General features: G+C 48.0%; 1 protein-coding gene across 10 annotated transcripts in view; it reads left to right on the top strand.

The window, feature by feature from the left end:
• scai (suppressor of cancer cell invasion) overlaps positions 1–19,313 on the top strand; it is a 34,961-nt gene that overhangs the window by 4,943 nt on the left and 10,705 nt on the right. For 6 of the 10 annotated variants that reach the window (XM_042060545.1, XM_042060542.1, XM_042060541.1 and 3 more), the window contains 8 exons: positions 8,858–8,972; positions 15,922–16,017; positions 16,679–16,765; positions 16,868–16,966; positions 17,382–17,478; positions 17,907–18,005; positions 18,366–18,518; positions 19,233–19,250. In XM_042060545.1, the coding sequence (XP_041916479.1) occupies positions 8,866–8,972; positions 15,922–16,017; positions 16,679–16,765; positions 16,868–16,966; positions 17,382–17,478; positions 17,907–18,005; positions 18,366–18,518; positions 19,233–19,250 (756 nt within the window). In that variant the 5' untranslated portion in view covers positions 8,858–8,865. The remainder of the gene's footprint in view (positions 1–8,857; positions 8,973–15,921; positions 16,018–16,678; positions 16,766–16,867; positions 16,967–17,381; positions 17,479–17,906; positions 18,006–18,365; positions 18,519–19,232; positions 19,251–19,313) is intronic. The other 4 variants (XM_042060548.1, XM_042060547.1, XM_042060544.1 and 1 more) reach the window with 2 other exon arrangements.

Genomic DNA, 19,313 nt, shown 5'->3' with positions numbered 1-19,313 from the left:
ATTTGCAGTAATTAGGTTGGTTCTTGATATTTCAATCTGTGGCAAACTATACTCTACCCATTTCCAAATTCATTATGTCTACATTTCTGAGATTTTTCTCTCTGTTGATGGTCCGATCCATCCATCAAAGCTCCATGTTCATTAAAAAAACATTGGACTGCTCTCCTCTCCGACAGATGTTCACTCTTTGTTCGAAGCGTTTCATAGCGGCACATGAGCTGGATAAGGTCTTGCAGCTCGCTCACATCTTCCCAGTTTGATGGAGAGCTCGTAACAGAATCATGTTGAAGACGTTTACTGTTTTGGCTGTTGAGAGTCTAAGTAAGATGTTCTGGCATATTGTGTTAAAGAGGCTTGATTTAATGGAGCTGGATTAAGGACTGTGTTGTGCAAACAATCTGTTGTGGGAAACTAACCCATCACCCCCAGCATACACTCTCCACATCGTCAGCCAGCGCACAGGCTGCAAGCTTGCAAGAAAATGATTTTGTGTGTGTGTGTGTGTGTGTGTGTGTGTGTGTGTGTGTGTGTGTCTGTATGTATGATTGTGTGTGTTGTGTGCGCATGTGCATCTCTCTGTGTGTGTCCACAATTCCTTAAATAATTCATTTCTCCAAAGCCACTTTGCAGGTGCATCATGACGCTTCACTTAGACCTCGGCTCTTAAGCGTAGACTGCAGCTCTCGGTCCTGAACCGAGCCGAGGTGATCTGAGTTCAAGTTAAGCGTTCTCTTTTTTGTGATATTACTGGTCAGTAATTACACGGTAGTAAACACGTGTCCTGGACCAGGGCCAGTAGCTGTGATTGACGACTCAAGACAATCAAATAAAAAGCAGCGGCATGAATATCTGCTCGGTGTAATCATCTGCGTGTTGGGCCAAAAGGTCCTTATCTGATTAAAAGAATGGATGCCTTTCCTGACCCATAATAGTAATAAGATCTTGTCAGCATTGATCCCCTGCTTCGAACACACACTGGTCTGCGGGGAGCCTCTGGCTGACACTATAATTTTTCCCTGTCGGAGTGGGTGTATGCATTGCCGTGTGTTGACATAATGGTGACTGCTTATCTGCTATTCACAGTTTGTCTTGTTCCCCAGCGATTCAGTTGGCAATGCGGATTGTTAATGATCTAGTTCCTTGTGTGGCTGGTTTGTGGGGATTGTGTGCACTGCCACGAAACCAATGAAAGCCAATTCTTGGTATCATATGCTGGGTTGAGGATTGGCCTATGCAATTTCATGTGGTTTCCAATATAATGTTAATCAGTGATTAACCGGGACTAGTTTGAGTTTGATGCGTTTTACAGTGCATGGTTGGTGAGCTTTGTTCCAGTTTTCAGATAGAGCATCCATAATACGGAGAATATACAGTGACCTTGTCTCCCTGAAGTCATACCAGCATTGTTGCATGTGTTAGCCGCGCACACACACACACACACACACACACACACACACACACACACACACACACACACACACACACACACACACACGCACACACACAGATGCCCTCATACACACTCTCATGCATGTCTTCTGCAGTCCTCCTGCTGCTGCTGTGCAGATGTGAAGCTCATGCATTTTTATGGAGGGAGAGAGAAGGAGAGGGAGAGTAAGTGGGTCAGGCTCGCATCTCCACACCGAAGCCATTTACCAGTATGTCCAGGCAGAGTATGGATGGGGTTTCTCTCTGTGTGTGTGTGTGTGTGTGTGTGTGTGGTTTGGAGAATTAAGCAGATTGCTGAGACGTCGGCTGCTCGTCCTTATTGTGCGAGAGTGCATGTTTATGTGTGTGAGCGTCAGCGTGTGTGTAAATCTATCATCGGCCATTTCCCGCCTCGGTGCCCACTGACCATCACCAGTGGCAGCTCCATCCATCCATCTCCATGTGTGAGGGGGGGGGGGGGGTGTCAAGTGAAGCTGTCCACCACAGGGTAACAATGTATGTGTGTGTGTGTGTGTGTGTTTGTTTGTACGTGCATGTACACAAATTGTAAATTGTGTGTGCATGCAGGTGTATGTGCTAGAATGGTAGGAAGCATATAATGTGTGTGTGTGTAGGTCTTGCCTGTTAATATGAGCATTAGTGTTGTAGGAAAGCCATCAGTCACTTAGTATTTGGGGATTGATGACTAGTACCCCTCCTCTTCTCTCTCTCTCTCTCTCTCTCTCTCTCTCTCTCTCTCTCTCTCTCTCTCTGTCTTGTCCTCCTCCTTCTCTTGCTACGCCCCTTTCCATGCCCATTTCAATTACTGGCTCCTTACCAGCCCAAAATGGAACCCTTTAAATCCCACATGTTGGGATTGACCAGTGTATTGATTAGACAGACGAGTCGTTGTGGCTCACCCTCTCTCTCTGAAAGCTGATCCTCTCTGCTGGCTTTGGGGTGAAAGCTTGAGAAGACCAACAGGATGGAGTCCCAGTAGCCTCCAAGCACAAACAGTAAAGCAATACACTCAAATCTGAGATAAATAATTAAGTAATTATTATCAATAATTGCATTTGAATTGTCAGTATACACAATTATGCACTACTATTCACAACATTGTAATACTACAACATGCATTATGCAATGCTAGAAAAAAAAAAACACATGACTTTGGAGGTACCATTTTCTTAAAAACATGCCATCCACATACCCCTTTGGGTATCGATGCTGCGCTACCTACATATGCCAGACTTTTTACCCCAGTACTCTAGTAGTTTAAGATGCATTTCCTGAGGTTTAATCATAACTCCATAACCCTGTTACTCCCTCAGAATTTAGTGTTCCTCATATATGAGAACACCCTTAACCACCACACACACACACACTCACACTCACACTCACACTCACACATACCCATGAGCATTAATCTTTTCTAGCTTTCCTGGTGGCGACTGACTTTGGTGTAAGCCGTTTTTCCGGTGTCGGCGAGCACTCAGAGACACCTGACGGGTAAGTGATATTAGCGCGGGGCGCGGCGTGTAATAACGCTCATCAGCGGCGTGTTGCGGCTAATGAGAGCTGAAATGCATACGTGTGTAAACACACAGAGCCCCAGCACTTTACACGCTCTGAGCCGCCATGCACTGAGCTCCCGCTGACTCTACACACACACACAGAGAGAGAGAGAGAGAGAGAAGGGATCAAAAGAGAGAGATGAATAAAAAGGATGGAGAGAGAAAGGGAGATGAAAATGGAAACAGAGGAATGAGTGTAGAGGAAGAAAAGAGATGTGCTAGGGAAGGGAGGGGAGGGTGGTCTTTCAGAGAGATGAGTGAGTGGAGTGAGTGAGTGGAGTGGAGTGAGTGAGGTGAGGTTGAGTGAGTGAGGTGGAGGGAGTGAGTGGAGTGAGTGAGTGGAGTGAGTGAGTGGAGTGAGTGAGTGGAGTGGGGGAGGGAGTGAGTGAGTGGAGTGAGTGAGTGGAGTGGGGGAGGGAGTGAGTGAGTGGAGTGGGGGAGGGAGTGAGTGAGTGAGGGAGTGAGTGAGTGAGGTGGAGGGAGTGAGTGAGTGAGGTGGAGGGAGTGAGTGAGTGAGTGAGTGGAGTGGGGGAGGGAGTGAGTGAGTGGAGTGGGGGAGGGAGTGAGTGAGTGAGTGAGTGAGGGGGAGGGAGGGAGTGAGTGAGGGGGAGGGAGTGAGTGAGGGGGAGGGAGGGAGGCAGGTTGAAGGTGGAGTGGCTCATAAAGAGGAGCTGTGACTCACCCTCTCCCACACACACAAACAGCTTTTGATGACATACTCATGCCCATCATTTGGTTTGCTTGGTTTCATCATTGCACTAATCACTGGCACCAGACTCACTGCAGCAGATTAAATGTGCACAGAAATGATCACAAGGAGCCAAGGCACTAACACAGACAGGAGATATTACAGTAGGCACCTGAAGTCTTCTCAGCCCCCAGATACAGTTGTGGTTCACTGAAACAGCCCATCAAGTGTTGAGAGTCAAGGTGTGAATTCACACCAGCCTCCAGTACAGCGTCTCTTATAGGTACCAATTTAATATTGAGTTCAGTTCATTCAGAGCAGATGAGTGGCATCGCTGGGACATTTGATTGCAGATGCGTGCAGTTAGTAATATCATTCTGTCTCTGCCTTTTGTGTGTTCTAGCTGAGCCCAGTTGAGTCCTTCCCCCTGGCTTGGCTCTGTGTGTGCATGTTTGTGTGTGTGTGTGTGTGTGCATGCATGGCTCTGCTTCATCATGCCTGCAGTGTGTGTGCTTGTGTGTGTGTGTGTGTGTGTGTGTGTGTGTGTGTGTTCAGTCAGTGCTGTTGTCATTGTTCATTTTTCTGTTTGTGTCATGTGCATATTTTAGTGAGTGTGTGTTTGTACATGCATTTGATTTCTGTGTGTGTGTGTGTAGGCGAGAGGTGGGAAGCCAGCAGGCCTTTTCCACTCTGTCCACTATTGACTGACCAGAGGAGTGTATCTGACATTCTCACACACACACACACACACACACACACACACGCATGCATGCATGCACGCTCATACACAAGGCTGCAGGAGCACACTACTTTTAAATAAACCTGACCTAACAGGGTAGTGAGATGCTCATGTGGACTTCAGGGTCATTTTAATGTCTCTGTTATGCAAGTGCTCTTACAGTATTCCGTCTGCATGCACGCACACACACACACACACTGCACACATAGCAGTCTGAGTTGCCTACCTGTATTAGTGTTTGCGAGTATGTACTCATGCATGTATGTTTCAGGTGCAAATGTATATTTTTTTAAAGAGGCCACTACTGTCTTTCTGCATGACACCTTCTGTGTAAGATCATGTGTGTCTGTCTAGCTGTCATGTTGACGTGCTTGCATCTGTCCTTCTGCTTACATGTGTTTGCGTGTGCGACTGCTCGTGTTCTTGTGTGTGTGTGTGTGTTAGCGTGTGCAGCTCTCTCCCCTCTGTCCCTCCTCAGCTGGGCTGATTTAACAGCTGAGCAGTAGCTGCTCTGCCTCAGGCTCTCTGGCTTTTGCGTAAGATCTCTCTCTCTCTCTCTCTCTCTCTCTCTCTCTCTCTCTCTCTCTCTCTCTCTCTCTCTCTCTCTCTCTCTCTCTCTCTCTCCCTCCCTCTGTCTCATTCACACCCTTGCCCTTTACCAGTTCTCTCTATTCCACTGTATTCCAACCAACCAGTGCAGGAATGTGCATTTTTAAACAAACACACACACACACACAGAGTGTCTTTTCCACACATGCACGTGGTGGAGTGCTTGCTGGGAAGGCCATGTGAGAAAGTCTCATGTTGGGTTCACGCTCGGCAAGTTGCACCTCCAGGCTCCTAGAATACGACCAGCTTCCCACCCCTTCCTCCCTAATCTCTCTCTCCCTCCCTCTCTCTCTCTCTCTCTCTCTCTCTCTCTCTCTCTCTCTGTCTCTCTCTTTCCCCCCCCTCTCTCTCTCTTTCCCTCTCTCTCTCTCTTTCCCATGGTTTTTTTATCACTGTCTTTTCTTTGGTCAGTCTCTTGTCCAGCAGCATCCTCTATGCTTCATCCCTTTTGGCCACATCATGTCTCACTGCAAGCGTGCACCATAAGCATGTGTTTCTGAGGCCGACCCATAGGACAGGCATGGCTCTTTAATTGCTAGAGAAGTTTGGGATGTGGGATTTGTAGCCCATCCCAACCCATTTCATGTAATCATCATGGAGAAGATAGTTATGGAGCTGATGGGTATGGGTGCATATGGGAAGCATGATCCATAGGTGTTCACTAGAAATAATGACATTTCACAGCATAGTAGGCTGTGTGGTGTGTGGTATGCACTACCATTGCATGAAATGAAATGAATAAAATAAAGTGTACGGACCTAATGCTCTGGCAGTAGTGATTTGTGTGTGTGTGTGTGTGTGTGTGTGTGTGTGTGTGTTTGCGCGTGCGCGTGCGTGTGTGTGTTTGCGCGTGCGCGTGCGTGTGTGTGTGTGCGCGAGTGTGTGTGTGTGTGTGTGTGTGTGTGCGCGTGCGCGTGTGCCCCCGTGCCCCTCCCCCCGTGCCCCACCCCCACACGGAGGGCTGTTGGATGAGATGGGGTGTGACAGAGCTGTCTTACGCCTGCCCAAGGCTGCCGCTCCGCCAGAGACTGCCAGACAAACTTAGAAACACCACACACACACACACACACACACACACACACACACACATATATACATATAGACAAACATATACCACACATACACTCAAGCAAAGCATTATAGTTGTATGCACAAATAGATGCATCACAACCCCCACCCCCACACACTCAAAATGCTCAAAGCAAACTGGACATGCAAAAAGCCTGTCTACAAAATGTGCACACACATTGAACCATAAAAAGTACACAAGTATACTTACTGCATATCTCACACAGACAGAGAAACATTTTTCACACACACACACACACTCACAATACACTCCATAGTGAAACCATAGTGTATACTGGTAAGAGCAGGGGTGCCCAAATTCTTCCTCATCAAGGGCCAGAAATGAATTGGGGTGGAGGGCCACGCGCCCAAGCTAAATGTTCAGGTTGTGGACCATGGCATTGAAATGTATTGCATATTTGTGCAAAATTAACATTCTATAAAACGTAGACTAATGTTTAAGAAATAAAAAAAAACACTTCTCTTTACTGTGTTTGTCTTTGCACTGTTTATTGTTTACTTTTATCAAGATCATGAAATGATTGAACATCCATATGGCTGTTTTAAGGAGTACAAATATATGCTATATCTGAAGCAATCAAAATCTTTGAAGAAAAGCATATGGAGCAATTATGTCTTGAAATAAAGTTATTTGCATCATATGAATTAATAATTAATACAGAACACAACATGCCCCTATGGGACAAATTGACACATTCTTCAAAGCAAATTATTATTATTTTTTTCATGAATGGATACATATTTAAATAGAAACCATATTTTTGTGCGTCTTGTGCAACACGGTGTGTTTCCATACATTTGAAGTTGAACACGAATTATCAGCCCTCCTCACTCTGGTCATCATCAGGACTACGGTACAGATCTGCGCTGACAGAACTCAATAGCGCCCCCCTATCGCCCCATCTAAAACAATGTTAAACTGTGGCCAGATAGTGAACTGCAACCAGTCTTTCAGTTAATAGAACGTTGCGACCGAATGAAATTCTGACCAGAGCGCAGGGCAGATTGGGCAGCCCTGCTGTAGAGCATAGGTGATTTGGGTAGCATGTGACAATGTTGTGGATACAAATAAGAGTATCCTTTCACCTGGTCCTCTGAGGTCCTCTGGACTCTCCCATCACCACTCATAGGCCTCCAGCTCCACCATGTGTGTAACTTGTAACCAGTTGTGTACCACTGAACGCAGTGAAGTACTTCTTTATTACTTTATTCTATTTTGACAAATACAATAATTAAATTATGTTAAGTGAAAATATAAAATATTGCAATGTAATTTGATACATATTATCAGCCAACATTTGGGAAGGGTCACTCACTTCACACCATTGTGCTCATATGTATATGACATGAAGCTGGACTGTCCTCTGCCTTGGTGTGTGTCGCGTTGGCCAGAGAAATATATCTAACCGGCTAGTCTCCATTATGCCCAAGGAGAGATGGATTAGTTGTTCTATACGTGGTATTAGTCTGCTGCATTAGTCTAGTGGCCACACAGATATGTAGGACACCATCTTCTCGGTATTGTCAGTTGATCTGGATTAAAGAACGGACTAAATGAATATCAATGTAAATGTTGTCTGAATGACAGCGCTGGATAGTCCTCTCTCTGGCAATGCACGAGGGTTACAGTGATTACAAAAATATAAAACATGCATTTTACTTTCCCTTTTCCAGAATAAGCACAAATCATATCTATGCATTTGAATGATCACTGTGGTGCAGCTCATTGCTGTACGATGGCCTGTAGAGTGATTGTGTGTGCGAGGTTGTTGCTGCTGACCCCAGATCAGTGTGCGGTTCCTGGGAGGGGCTGGGCCAGGCCAGGTAGAGAGGCCAATGCCCAGCAGAGCCCGCGTGCCACCGCCCAGCTCCTGCAGGCGCCATACCAGTCCGCTGGCATATGGCGAGCTGAGTGCCAGCCCCACCCCCATCTCATCCAGGCTCCCATGCCATCTCCCTCTTTATCTCTCTGTCTCTCTCTCTCTCTCCCTCTCTCTCTCTCCCTCTCTCTCTCTCTTTCTCTCTCTCTCTCTCTTCTCATCTCCCTCTTTATCTCTCTGTCTTTCTTTCTCTCTCTCTCTCTCTCTCTCTCTCTCTCTCTCCCTCTCCCTCTCTCTCTCTCCCTCTCTCTCTCTCTTTCTCTCTCTCTCTCTCTCTCTCTCTCCTCTTCTCATCTCCCTCTCTGCTGCTCTTCCTCTGTTTCTCCATCGCTCCCCATCTTGCTCTCCTCATTGGTCTCTCTCTTTCTCATTCTCTTTCTTTTCTCCTCTCCTCTCCCTTTCAGAAGGTCTCCCTCTTTCCTCCCATCCTAATCCCCCCCCCCCCCCCCCCCCCCCCCGTCCATACATGGAGTCCATTTGGGGCGTGTGGAAGTGTAAGCTGTTTAGTGGGAGGCTGTGTTGTGTTGTGTTGTGTTGAGCACAGCACACTCAGTCTCAGCACACACACTCAGACTCAGCACACACACTCAGGCTCAGCACACACACTCAGTCTCAGCACACACACACACACACACACACACACACACACACTCAGGCTCAGCACACACTGTCCTAATTCATTCTCATCCCGTGGCGTCGTCTGTACATCAATCTGTCTCCTATAGCTGAGGGTTAGGCTATATGATTCTTGATACAGCGTTAATACAGTATTAATTTTTAATTGCAGCTTGAGCATTTTCTAATGTGTGGTTTTTGCGTGTGTGTGTGTGTGTGTGTGCGCACACAGCAGGTGCCATGACGGGGTTGGGGGCAGAGGATGACATCCCACTGGGCGAGAGGAAGACGGTCACAGACTTCTGCTATCTGCTGGACAAGTCAAAGCAGCTCTTCAACGGCCTCCGGTCAGCAGCCACTCCTGCCTGTCTCTCTCCCTCTCCCTCTCTCTCTCCCTCTCCCTCTCCCTCTGTCTCTCTCCCTCTCTCTCTCCCTCTGGGTCTCCCTCTCTCTCTCTCCCTCTCTCTCTCTCTCTCTCCCTCTGTCTCACTGACTTTCTGTCTGTCTGTCTGTCTGTCTGTCTGGGTGCCTGGCTCTTTTGCTGTCCACAACTATTGTCTTTCTCCAATCAACCAACCAGATGACTGTCCCTTTGACCTCTGTGCTTATGGCTGTCTATTCGTCCGACTATCATGTGCTTTCATTGTCCTGGTTTCATTCTTGACAAGGGAAATCAGTGATGGGTGTGAATCACATGACAGACTGACCATGAACCTGAGCTGACCTGAGCTCTGTCCCTCTCTCTCTCCCTCCTAGTCCCCTCTGTCGTCTCTCCTCTTCTCCTCTCCCTCACTCCTCCCTCTCTCTGTCCTCCCTCACTCCCTCTCTCTGTCCTTCCTCTCTCTATCCTCCCTCTCTCCCTCTCTCTATTCTCCCTCTCTCCCTCTCTCTGTCCTCCCTCTCTCCCTCTCTGTCCTCCCTCACTCCTCCCTCTCTCTGTCCTCCCTCTCTCTCTCCCTCTCTGTCCTCGTCCCGCTGGTCTGTTAACGTGAGGCGACGGCGGCTCGCCTGTGCACGCTGACGCATCACGCTTGAAGTGGCCCCCCGTTTTGTAACATTCAAATGAGCGCGGAGAGCTCCTCGGCTGCCCCTGCAAAACGCCCCCGACCCCCCCCACCCCACACACACACACACACACACACACTCTCTCATAGAGAGAAGAAGGGATGGAGGGAGGAAAGGGAAAAAAGAGGAGGAATGGATTCACGTCAGTCCGTGTTTTTCACCATTCCTCCACGGCCAATGGGTTGTGTTTGAGTTAATCAGTCATTTTTAGCTGCTGCTATTTATAGGCCAAGTGTGTCAGTAGCTGCAGGCTCTCTCTCTCTATCTCTCTCTCTCTCTTCCTCCCTCTATCTCTGTCGCTCTCCTCTCTTCCTCCCTCTCTGTCTCTCTCTCTCTCTCTGCTATGTGGCTGCTGCAGCCGTGGCGTGTGCCTGGTTGGTTGTGTTGGAGGCTCGTCTCGGCCACCTCGCCATGCTCTCTGGCTGTGTGTGTGTGCGTGCGTGCGCGCGTGCATGAGAGAGAGATCTTATTCTGTGGCAGTCATTTTGAGTTTATGTGCTGTCTGTAATTACTATGTGTTTGTGTGTTAATGTATATCTGTCAGCAATTATAGTAACGTCACATAGCTTTGTGCTGTTGTCTGACTCTCTCTTTCTGTGTGTGTGTGTGAATAACTGAGGCTGCACTTCAGCTGAGGCATTTGTTGTAATCTCATCTCATCAATTAGCTCCCTATTGTGTGCAATGATGACAGGGTGACACACACACAGAGACACACAAACACACACACAGACACACGGACGCAGAGTGTCGGAACTGTCACTCTGAATGGATCACCACCTTGTCAGAGTAAACTTTCCCACTCACTCTCACTGTTGATGGTCTATTTTAAATTCCCTCTTCAAACAGATGCTTATCTGTCAGCATCCAGACTGGAACAGTATCTCTCTCTCTCTCTTCCTCTCTCTTCCTCTCTCTCTCTCCCTCTCTCTCTTTCCCTCTCTCTCCCTCTCTCTCTCTTTCCCTCTCTATCTCTCTCCCTCTCCCCTCTCTCTTTCTCTCTCTCTCTCTCGCTCTCTCTCTTCCTCTCTCTCTCTCTTTCTCTCTACCTGTCCGTCTGTCATTTAATCTACTTCTCTCCTCTAATTAGCATATTTGCATGCTTATGTGTTCCATTTGTTCTCTCTCAGTAAATTAATGTTGATTCTCCCTCTCCCTCTCTCTGGTTACATAAAGGCCTCCTGTTCTTTATCTGAGCTGGGGGGATCTCAGGGTCATGTGTTGGTATCCATCTCTGAGTCACACACACACACACAGACACACACACACACACACACAAATGGGCAAACTGGCTTTTATGTCTAATGCAGACCCTCCCAATCCCTCTCCTATGCAGCTGTAGAGGCAGACCACTCTTCTCCGTCCTAATCCAGTCCGGTGCAGTAGCATTTACAGAGTGCCTCGTGTGCTGCTCCTTTTCTCCCCCCCCCCCCAACCACACACACACACACACACACACACACACCCCACAGGCGCTCTCTAGGCTAATGTTTGTTTAGGTTCCTTCCAATGTTTGTTTCAGCCTGACAAATCAAGCGAGTGTTTGAGGCCAGTGATGGGTGGAATTCTGGTTCCCTTGAGGTTGTGGGGAACGAGGAGACAGGAGGCGGAGAGGCATTTCCTCGTGCATGGAGCTCTCTCAGCGTGCAGCTCTCCCAGGCCAGTCAGGCGCCGTCATGCGGTATGGTGGGATTGGGGTGGAGTTTTCACTTTTGATATTTTATGCTCTTAAGTACAGGTAGCTTACATGCCATATTGCCCTGTACATGGGTTGTTATGTGGTAGCTTACATGCCATATTGCCCTGTACATGGGTTGTTATGTGGTAGCTTACATGCCATATTGCCCTGTACATGGGTTGTTATGTGGTAGCTCACATGCCCTATTGCCCTATACATGGGTTGTTATGTGGTAGCTCACATGCCATATTGCCCTATTGCCCTATACATGGGTTGTTATGTGGTAGTTCTACGTCAGATTCACATCCGCTCAGCGCCCATAACACCCAGATCAGACAATGTCATTTTTTTGTATATATTTCCCCATGCGTCCTCACTGCAGTGTGTAGTACTCTTGACATCTTGATTGTTTGGAAATGTTGAAGTGTGGTTTACGCCGCTGGCTTTATATGTGCCTGTGTGCTTTAGTTGAGGGCAGAGCCCCATTCACAATAATAATACAAACAGAACAACAACAGATCCAAACTGGACATTACACCGTGTAATCTGAAGCTTGGGGCATGGATCTAGATCCGTTTGGTTAAGTAAGGCAGCCACCAGTTATAGCAGCATCCTGCTTTCCAGCCCTCACACTGTCCTCTAAAATGCAACGGCAGACTTACACGGAGCTCTGAGTGTGTGTGTGAGTGTGTGTGTGAGTGTGTGAGTGTGTGTGTGAGTGTGTGTGTGTGTGTGTGTGTGAGTGTGTGTGTGAGTGTGTGTGTGAGTGTGTGTGTGAGTGTGTGTGTGAGTGTGTGTGTGTGTGTGTGTGAGTGTGTGTGTGTGTGTGTGTGTGGACCAGAGCGGCCCTCTCTCTCGCCGTGCCCCAGGAGGGAGCGTCTGAGGCAGGGGTGAGTTCCGGCCCAGCCTCCCTGCCCCGCTTCCACACACCTAATCGGGCTAGAGGTGGACTGAGGAGAGGAGAGGAGAGGAGAGGAGAGGAGAGGAGATGGCCCACTTTAGGAGGACCAGCAGGCAACAGGGGTGGACCAACAGATGATGCAGCATTATCCCTGCTTAACATTTCTCCCCCACTCTTAGTCAACTGATCTGTGTCTTTCTTTCTTTCTTTCTTTCTTCCTTTCTGTCTTAACTCTTTACTCTTTTCCTCCGTCTTGTCCGCATCCCCACTCTCTCTATCTTTCTCTGTCTCTTCTTCTTGTCTTTCTCTCGCGTTGGCTCTTTTTAGTACACCAGTATTTAGTAGATCCGTGTCATTACTCCCATGTCCCACAAGACCTGCTCTGGTTCAGATACAGAAGGAACTCTGCTGCATAGAAATGTGCTCGCTGACACGCACGCACACTATACATGATATAAATGTATAACTTTGCGCACATAGGAACATGCATGCAAGCATTCATGGTCTGTAGTGCCTCAGCACACATATTTACATTTGACTCTTGTCACATACTTGATTACATACTTGATTACATGCACATACACATCTCTAGCAGTCACACTCTCTCCCTCACACACACTCACACACACACACACAGACAGACAGACGCAAGCAGCCGCCCACGTTGGCTCCCACAGTCAGAGCCTGTAAGCCAGAGTGCAGTAAATACAATCAGTAATCAGACAGAGCTCAGCTCTGCGGAGAGGGCCTGGCAGAGATACAGCGCTGATTTACTCACTCACACACAAGTTGTTTGGGTGGGGGTGGGGGTGGGGGGCAGTCATTTACGGCCCCCTCCCGCTGAGCCCAGTGGTGGAGCGGATGGGGGCATTAATCCTGGACTGGGGGTGGGGGGAATTAATGATGCGTGAGATGGGAATGAAACTCGGGCCCCCATGATGGCGGCCACCTTAAGCCATGACCCCCGCGACCTTGGGGCCTGTCACTCAGGGTGCCAGGGTCATCCATACATCATGGTGCCATACAGCAGCTTTATGGGTGACATCGTTATGCATGTGTCTTTGTCCATGTCCATGGATTTGTGTATGTATTTTTTTATGAATGACTGTGTGTGTGTGTGTGTGTCTATGTCCATGGATGGATGTACGTTTTATGAATGGTAAGGTGTGTGTTCTGTCACTACTATGATGTATAGTATTTTTGGCTGAAATTGAATGTGTACTTTGTGTCCTTTTTCTGAGCAGAATGTATAAGATATCCACTTTGACGTGTGTGTGTGTGTGTGTGTGTGTGTGTGTGTGTGTGTGTGTGTGTGTGTGTGTGTGTGTGTGTGTGTGTGTGTGTGTGTGTGTGTGTGCGCGTCTGTGCGCGTTTCTTCATTGATGGTCTGCCAAGGGACTGTGTGGTATCAGGCAGTGTTTTTTTCAACCAGTGATTTATCATTTCAGTGATATCTAGCTGTGTGTCGGTGTGGGTATGTGTGAAGACTGAGACTGGCAGACACACTCCTGAGCTGTGTGTGTGTGTGTACTGTATGTATGTGTGTGTGTACTGTATGTATGTGTGTGTGTGTGTACTCTGTGTGTGTGTGTGTGTACTGTATGTGTGTGTGTGTGTGTGTGAGGGAGAGAGAGAGGGAGAGTGTGTGAGGGACTGCTCCCTGCTGGGCCATGAGCCAGCTGGCTGGATTATCCTACCTGTGCTCGGTATTCCATCAGCATCTGTGTGTCTGGCAGGGGTGTGTTCAGCACAGCTCTCATTGCTTAAAGATGGAGTGGCTACCTACACACATGCACACACACACATGAGCACACACACTCACTGCCCTGAGGTGACCCTTCCGCCACACACGCTCAGGGGAGAAAAACACTGGTGGTATGTCAGTGGCTGCTGCTGGCGTGATTTTGATCCTGATGGCAGGTGTGTGTGTGTGTGTGTGTGTGTGTGTGTGTGTGTGTGTGTGTGTGTGTGTGTGTGTGTGTGCCTGTCTGTACACTTCCTCAACTGCAGCCAGCCACAGTTTTTTCTCTGCGTTAGTCAACCGCTCTCCAGATGCGTTGTCATGGCAACCCCATCACCGATAACAATGGATCCCAGAGCTGGGGGGAATGGAGGGAGAAGAGGAGGAGGAGGGGGAGATGGAGGGAGTAGAGGAGGAGGAGGGGGAGATGGAGGGAGTAGAGGAGGAGGAGGGGGAGGAAAAGGGGGCTTGAGGAAGAAGAAAGGAGGAAAATGGAGGGAAAAAATGAGAGTTGGTCAGCGCTCCAACTGACGGGCACAGCACATAGCTTCTCATGACATCACCACCTCTATGAGTCACCAGCGCCCGCCCCCCACGCCCCTCTCTGTCCCTCTCTCACGCCCCTCTCTGTCCCTCGCTCACACTCTCTTTCCCTCTCTCACACTGTCTTTCCCTCTCTCACTCTCTCTTTCCCTCGCTCACACACTCTCTTTCCCTCTCACACTCTCTCTTTCCCTCTCTCACTCTCTCTTTCCCTCGCTCACACACTCTCTTTCCCTCTCACACTCTCTCTTTCCCTCGCTCACACACTCTCTTTCCCTCTCTCACACTCTCTCTTTCCCTCTCTCACACTCTCTCTTTCCCTCTCTCACACTCTCTTTCCCTCTCTCACACTCTCTTTCCCTCGCTCATTCTCTTTTTCCTCTCGTTTTCTCTTTCCCTCTCTCACTCTCTCTCTCCTCTCTTGTTCTCTCTCCCTCACTCTTGCCGTCTCTTTCCCTCCCTCATTCGCTATCCTTTCCTTTCCTTTCCCTCTCGAGCTGTCTTTTTCTTTGACTTATTCACAGATCCCCTCCCTACACACACACACACACACACATTTTACTACTCTCTGTCTTTCACACACTCTCACACATTCCTCTGTCTCTGCATTTCTATGCAGAACCTCTTTCTGTTTACTCTTTCTTTCATTCTCTCCTCCATGTTCTTCCCCTCTCTCCGCTGCTTTCTCTCTCTCTCTCTCTCTCTCTCTCTCTCTCTTTCTCTCTTCCCTCCCTCTCCCTCCCTCCCTCCTGTTCTCTTTCATCTTTACTGTCTCCTTCTCGGTTTGTCTCACACACACGCAAACACACCTCCACTCTCACATTAGTAGCACCCACAAATGGCTGTGTCATTTTTACACGACTCTTATTACATTGCACCTCAATTTGTTTTTACTCTTTTGCCTTTGACATTACAAAGCGAGCAAATGGCAGACTGTAACATTTGGTGTGAGTGGTGTCTGTTCGTCTGGCTGGTCTACTGAATATGACAGTTCTTACTCTTCTCCACTCTCAGTCCTCTTGACTGCTCCCGTGTGTGTGTGTGTGTGTGTGTGTGTGTGTGTGTGTGTGTGTGTGTGTGTGTGTGTGTCCAGGGATGCCCTGAGTCTTAGTTTGTGAAAGCGTTGTTGGCTAAGAGGGAGCTCGCTGGACATCCCCCGCAATGGCACACAGCCATGAGGACACCAGTCACCTTCCCACAGCAGCGGGGCCGGCGATAAATAAATCAGACTGACCCATGAATCTTCTCTCGCTCTTTCTCCCTCTCTTCCTTTTCTCTCTGCCTCTATCTCTCCTTCCCTCTATTCCTTTTCTCTCTCCCTCTATCTCTCTCTCCCTCTCTCTGTTCTCTTTGGGCTTCATTTCTGCAGAGATCTGCCCCAGTATGGCCACAAGCAGTGGCAGTCCTACTTCGGCCGCACGTTTGACGTCTACACCAAGCTGTGGAAGTTCCAGCAGCAGCACAGGTCAGCACTGCTGCCCCAGAGCTCAACACTGAGGCCCAGATGAAGAGAGAGAGAGAGAGAGAGAGAGAGAGAGAAAGAGAGAGAATTGAGGAAGGAATATGGTTGAAGTTATAGAGGGGAAGATGCTCAAGGAGAGGAATAGTGAGAGAAAGAAAGAGAGAGAGAGGGAAGGAAACATGAAGGGAGAGAGGATGAGGTCTGAGGAGTTCTAAAGTAAAGTTTTTATTAATAAATCATTTGATGGATGTGACATCTCAAGCTGAATATATTTAGCCTCAACTCTGAGAGCTGCGGAAGGTCATTACACAGCCACAAAGAGGAAGCACCGCTAAAGTTAGATTGGGCACAGAAAGGAGGGAGAGAGAGAAGGAGAGAGCAAGGGATAGAGAGGAAGAGAGCGAGAGCAAGAGATGAGAAAGGAAATTCTTTGACAGGACAGAGGTGAAGAGGGAGGAGAGGAAGATTGAGATAGAGGGGAAAAAAGAAGGAATGATGGTTAGAGAGGAGGAATGATGGAATGAGAGAGAGAGAGAGAGTTATTGAGAATCACAGAGTGATTACAGGAGTCTACGGGAAAATAAGCAGTTGATAAATGATTGTAAGGAAAGTGTTGAAGAAACCTTCAGCTGGTATTCCCTTTTGTGTTTTTGTGTGAGAGCAGACAGGTGCTGGACAATCGGTATGGCCTTAAGCGGTGGCAGATCGGGGAGGTGGCCTCCAAAATTGGCCAGCTGTACTACCACTATTAGTAAGAATGCCTCTAAGCCTCTCCTGCACTCTCCCTTTGTGGCCATTTTGGCTCCCAGAGCAGCTGTCTGTGTCTGAGTTGTCCTGCTGTTTCAACTTTCAGCCTCCGCACGTCGGAAACGAGCTACTTGAACGAGGCCTTCTCCTTCTACTCGGCCATCCGGCAGCGCTCCTACTACTACCAAGTCAGCAAGGAGGAGAGGTGAGTGGCATTAGCTGACCATTGCGCTCCTACTACTACCAGGTCAGCAAGGAGGAGAGGTGAGTGGCATTAGCTGACCATTGCGCTCCTGCTCTGGGGGAAGACTGGTAAGGTTTTGATTTACAGTGGCCTCACTTCACGACTGACCCTGACTGCCTCTCTTTTGTTTGTCTTTGCTCTGCCCATTCTCCTATGACCCGTCCTTCTCTTTTGGATCCTGTCCTCTCTTTTGATCTGCCCCCTGCTCCATTTCTCTCTCTCTCTCTCTCTTCTCTCTCTCTCTCCGTCCTTCTCTTTTGGATCCTGTCCTCTCCTCTTGTTTCTTTTGATCTGCTCCCTGCTCCATTTCTCTCTCTCTCCACTCTTCTCTTCTTCTCTTCTTGTCTTCCTCTCCTCTGTTCTTCCTGCCTCTTAGGCCTGAGCTGGTGGTGAAGAAGCTGAGGTACTATGCCCGCTACATTGTGGTGTGTTTGCTCCTGAACAAGATGGACCTGGTCAAAGTTTTAGTGAAGGTAGAGACACCTTGGGAATCATTCATGCGTGAGTGTGTGTGTGTGTGTGTGTGTGTGTGTGTGTGTGAGAGAGAGAGAGAGAGGGAGGAGGGAGGAGGGCTACAGACATGACATGATTAAATCCATGACGATGATTGATTACACATCCTTCAATTCATTATCTGTGTGTGTGTGTGTGTATGTGTGTGGTGTGTAGAGGGATCTTTTTTCAACAGTGTGTGTGTGTGTGTGTGTGTGTGTGTGTGTGTGTGTTTATGTATGTTTGTATTTATGTATTTATTGTATTTATGTATGTATTGTATTTATGACTTATTGTGTGAATGGTGTGTGTGTATGTGTGTGTGTGTGTGTGCACACACCTATGTGAATGTGTGTACACGAATGTACTATCTATGACTCTGTGTGTGTGTGTGTGTGTGTGTGTGCAGGAGCTGTCTGAGGAGATTGAAGACTACACCCAGCGGTTTAACACTGAGGACCAGCTGGAGTGGAACCTGGTGCTGCAGGAGGTGGCTGCCTTTGTGGAGGTGAGGCCCATGTGTGGGAGCGCACACACACACACACACACACACACACACACACACCACACACATACACACACACACACACACCACGCCATTACCGCACAGCTGGAAGCAGAGCACAGGGACTGAATGAATCATGAGCCATCATCGCTACCCATGACGTACCTATCCACTATGATTTATTAATGTGTGTGTGTGTGAGAGAGAGAGAGAGACTGATGTGTGTTTGTTGTTACTTGTGTGTGCACATTTGTGTGTGTTATGTGTATTTGATCTGTTTGTATGTTGTTGCTTCTGTATGGTGTGTGTGTGTGTGTGTGTGTGTGTGTGTGTGTTGCCGTTTGTTTCACCTTGTCTCATCAGGCCGACCCGGTGATCGTGCTGAACGATGACAACGCTGTAGTGATTACGTCCAATCGGCTGCAAGAGGGGGGCGTGCCCCCGCTGGAACAGGGCATGGTGGTTGGTCAGCTCACCCTGGCCGACGCCCTCATCATTGGCAACTGCACCTCTCAGGTTCTCCCTCTGTCCCCCTTCACCAGAGTGTTCTCTTACCCCAGAGTGTTCTCTTACCCCAGAGTGTTCTCTTACCTACCCCAGGCTCACACTGGACAACTGACCCACAGACCTTATGTCTTCCAACAATTCAGTGTCATATTGCATCAGATTGCATTTGATATTGCATTGATTTTTATGCGACTTTGTCATTCAAATTCGATTTGGATAACGTTTAGTAAGTGTCCAATAGCCTACTGTTTTATGTTCAAATGAGTCGCATATTGAAATGTTTCACATGTCAAACCACAACATTACAGTCTTGCAATGTGACATTAATGAACATGCGTTTCACTTGTTGTGCAGTGTAAGCCTGGCTGCGTGGTCCACTAACTCATCTCCTGTGCTGTCCCTAAAAGGCCATCCCATCGATTTCACAAAATACCATTATATTTTACACTTTTACACCAACAAAGCAATTCTGACACTTATCAAACCGAAATTAGCCATTTGGGAGAAACGTACTCCACTTCAGTGCTATCATAGGAGCTTAGGTAAAACAACATACATTTTACAAAGACAATCCTTCTCACGCTGTCGCGTGTTTCCCCCAAATCTTTTCCATGTAAATGTGATCTGGTGTAAATGTGGTCTCGCTGTAAAAAAGTTTTTCTTTGTACTATTTTCCTCCGACAACTCTGTTTGTATTACTCTGCATGTTTGCTGCCTGCACAGGATAACATGGAAGTGAAGGTAGGACGCTTTTATTTAAATAAACCAGTACACAGACCCCGTTTATGAAATGAAATCATGTGA

The sequence above is a fragment of the Alosa sapidissima genome, chromosome 13 (assembly GCF_018492685.1).
Source record: "Alosa sapidissima isolate fAloSap1 chromosome 13, fAloSap1.pri, whole genome shotgun sequence".
Taxonomy (NCBI): domain Eukaryota; kingdom Metazoa; phylum Chordata; class Actinopteri; order Clupeiformes; family Clupeidae; genus Alosa; species Alosa sapidissima.
The sequence above is the reverse complement of the archived record's forward strand: the minus strand, read 5'-3'. Positions and strand labels throughout refer to the sequence as shown.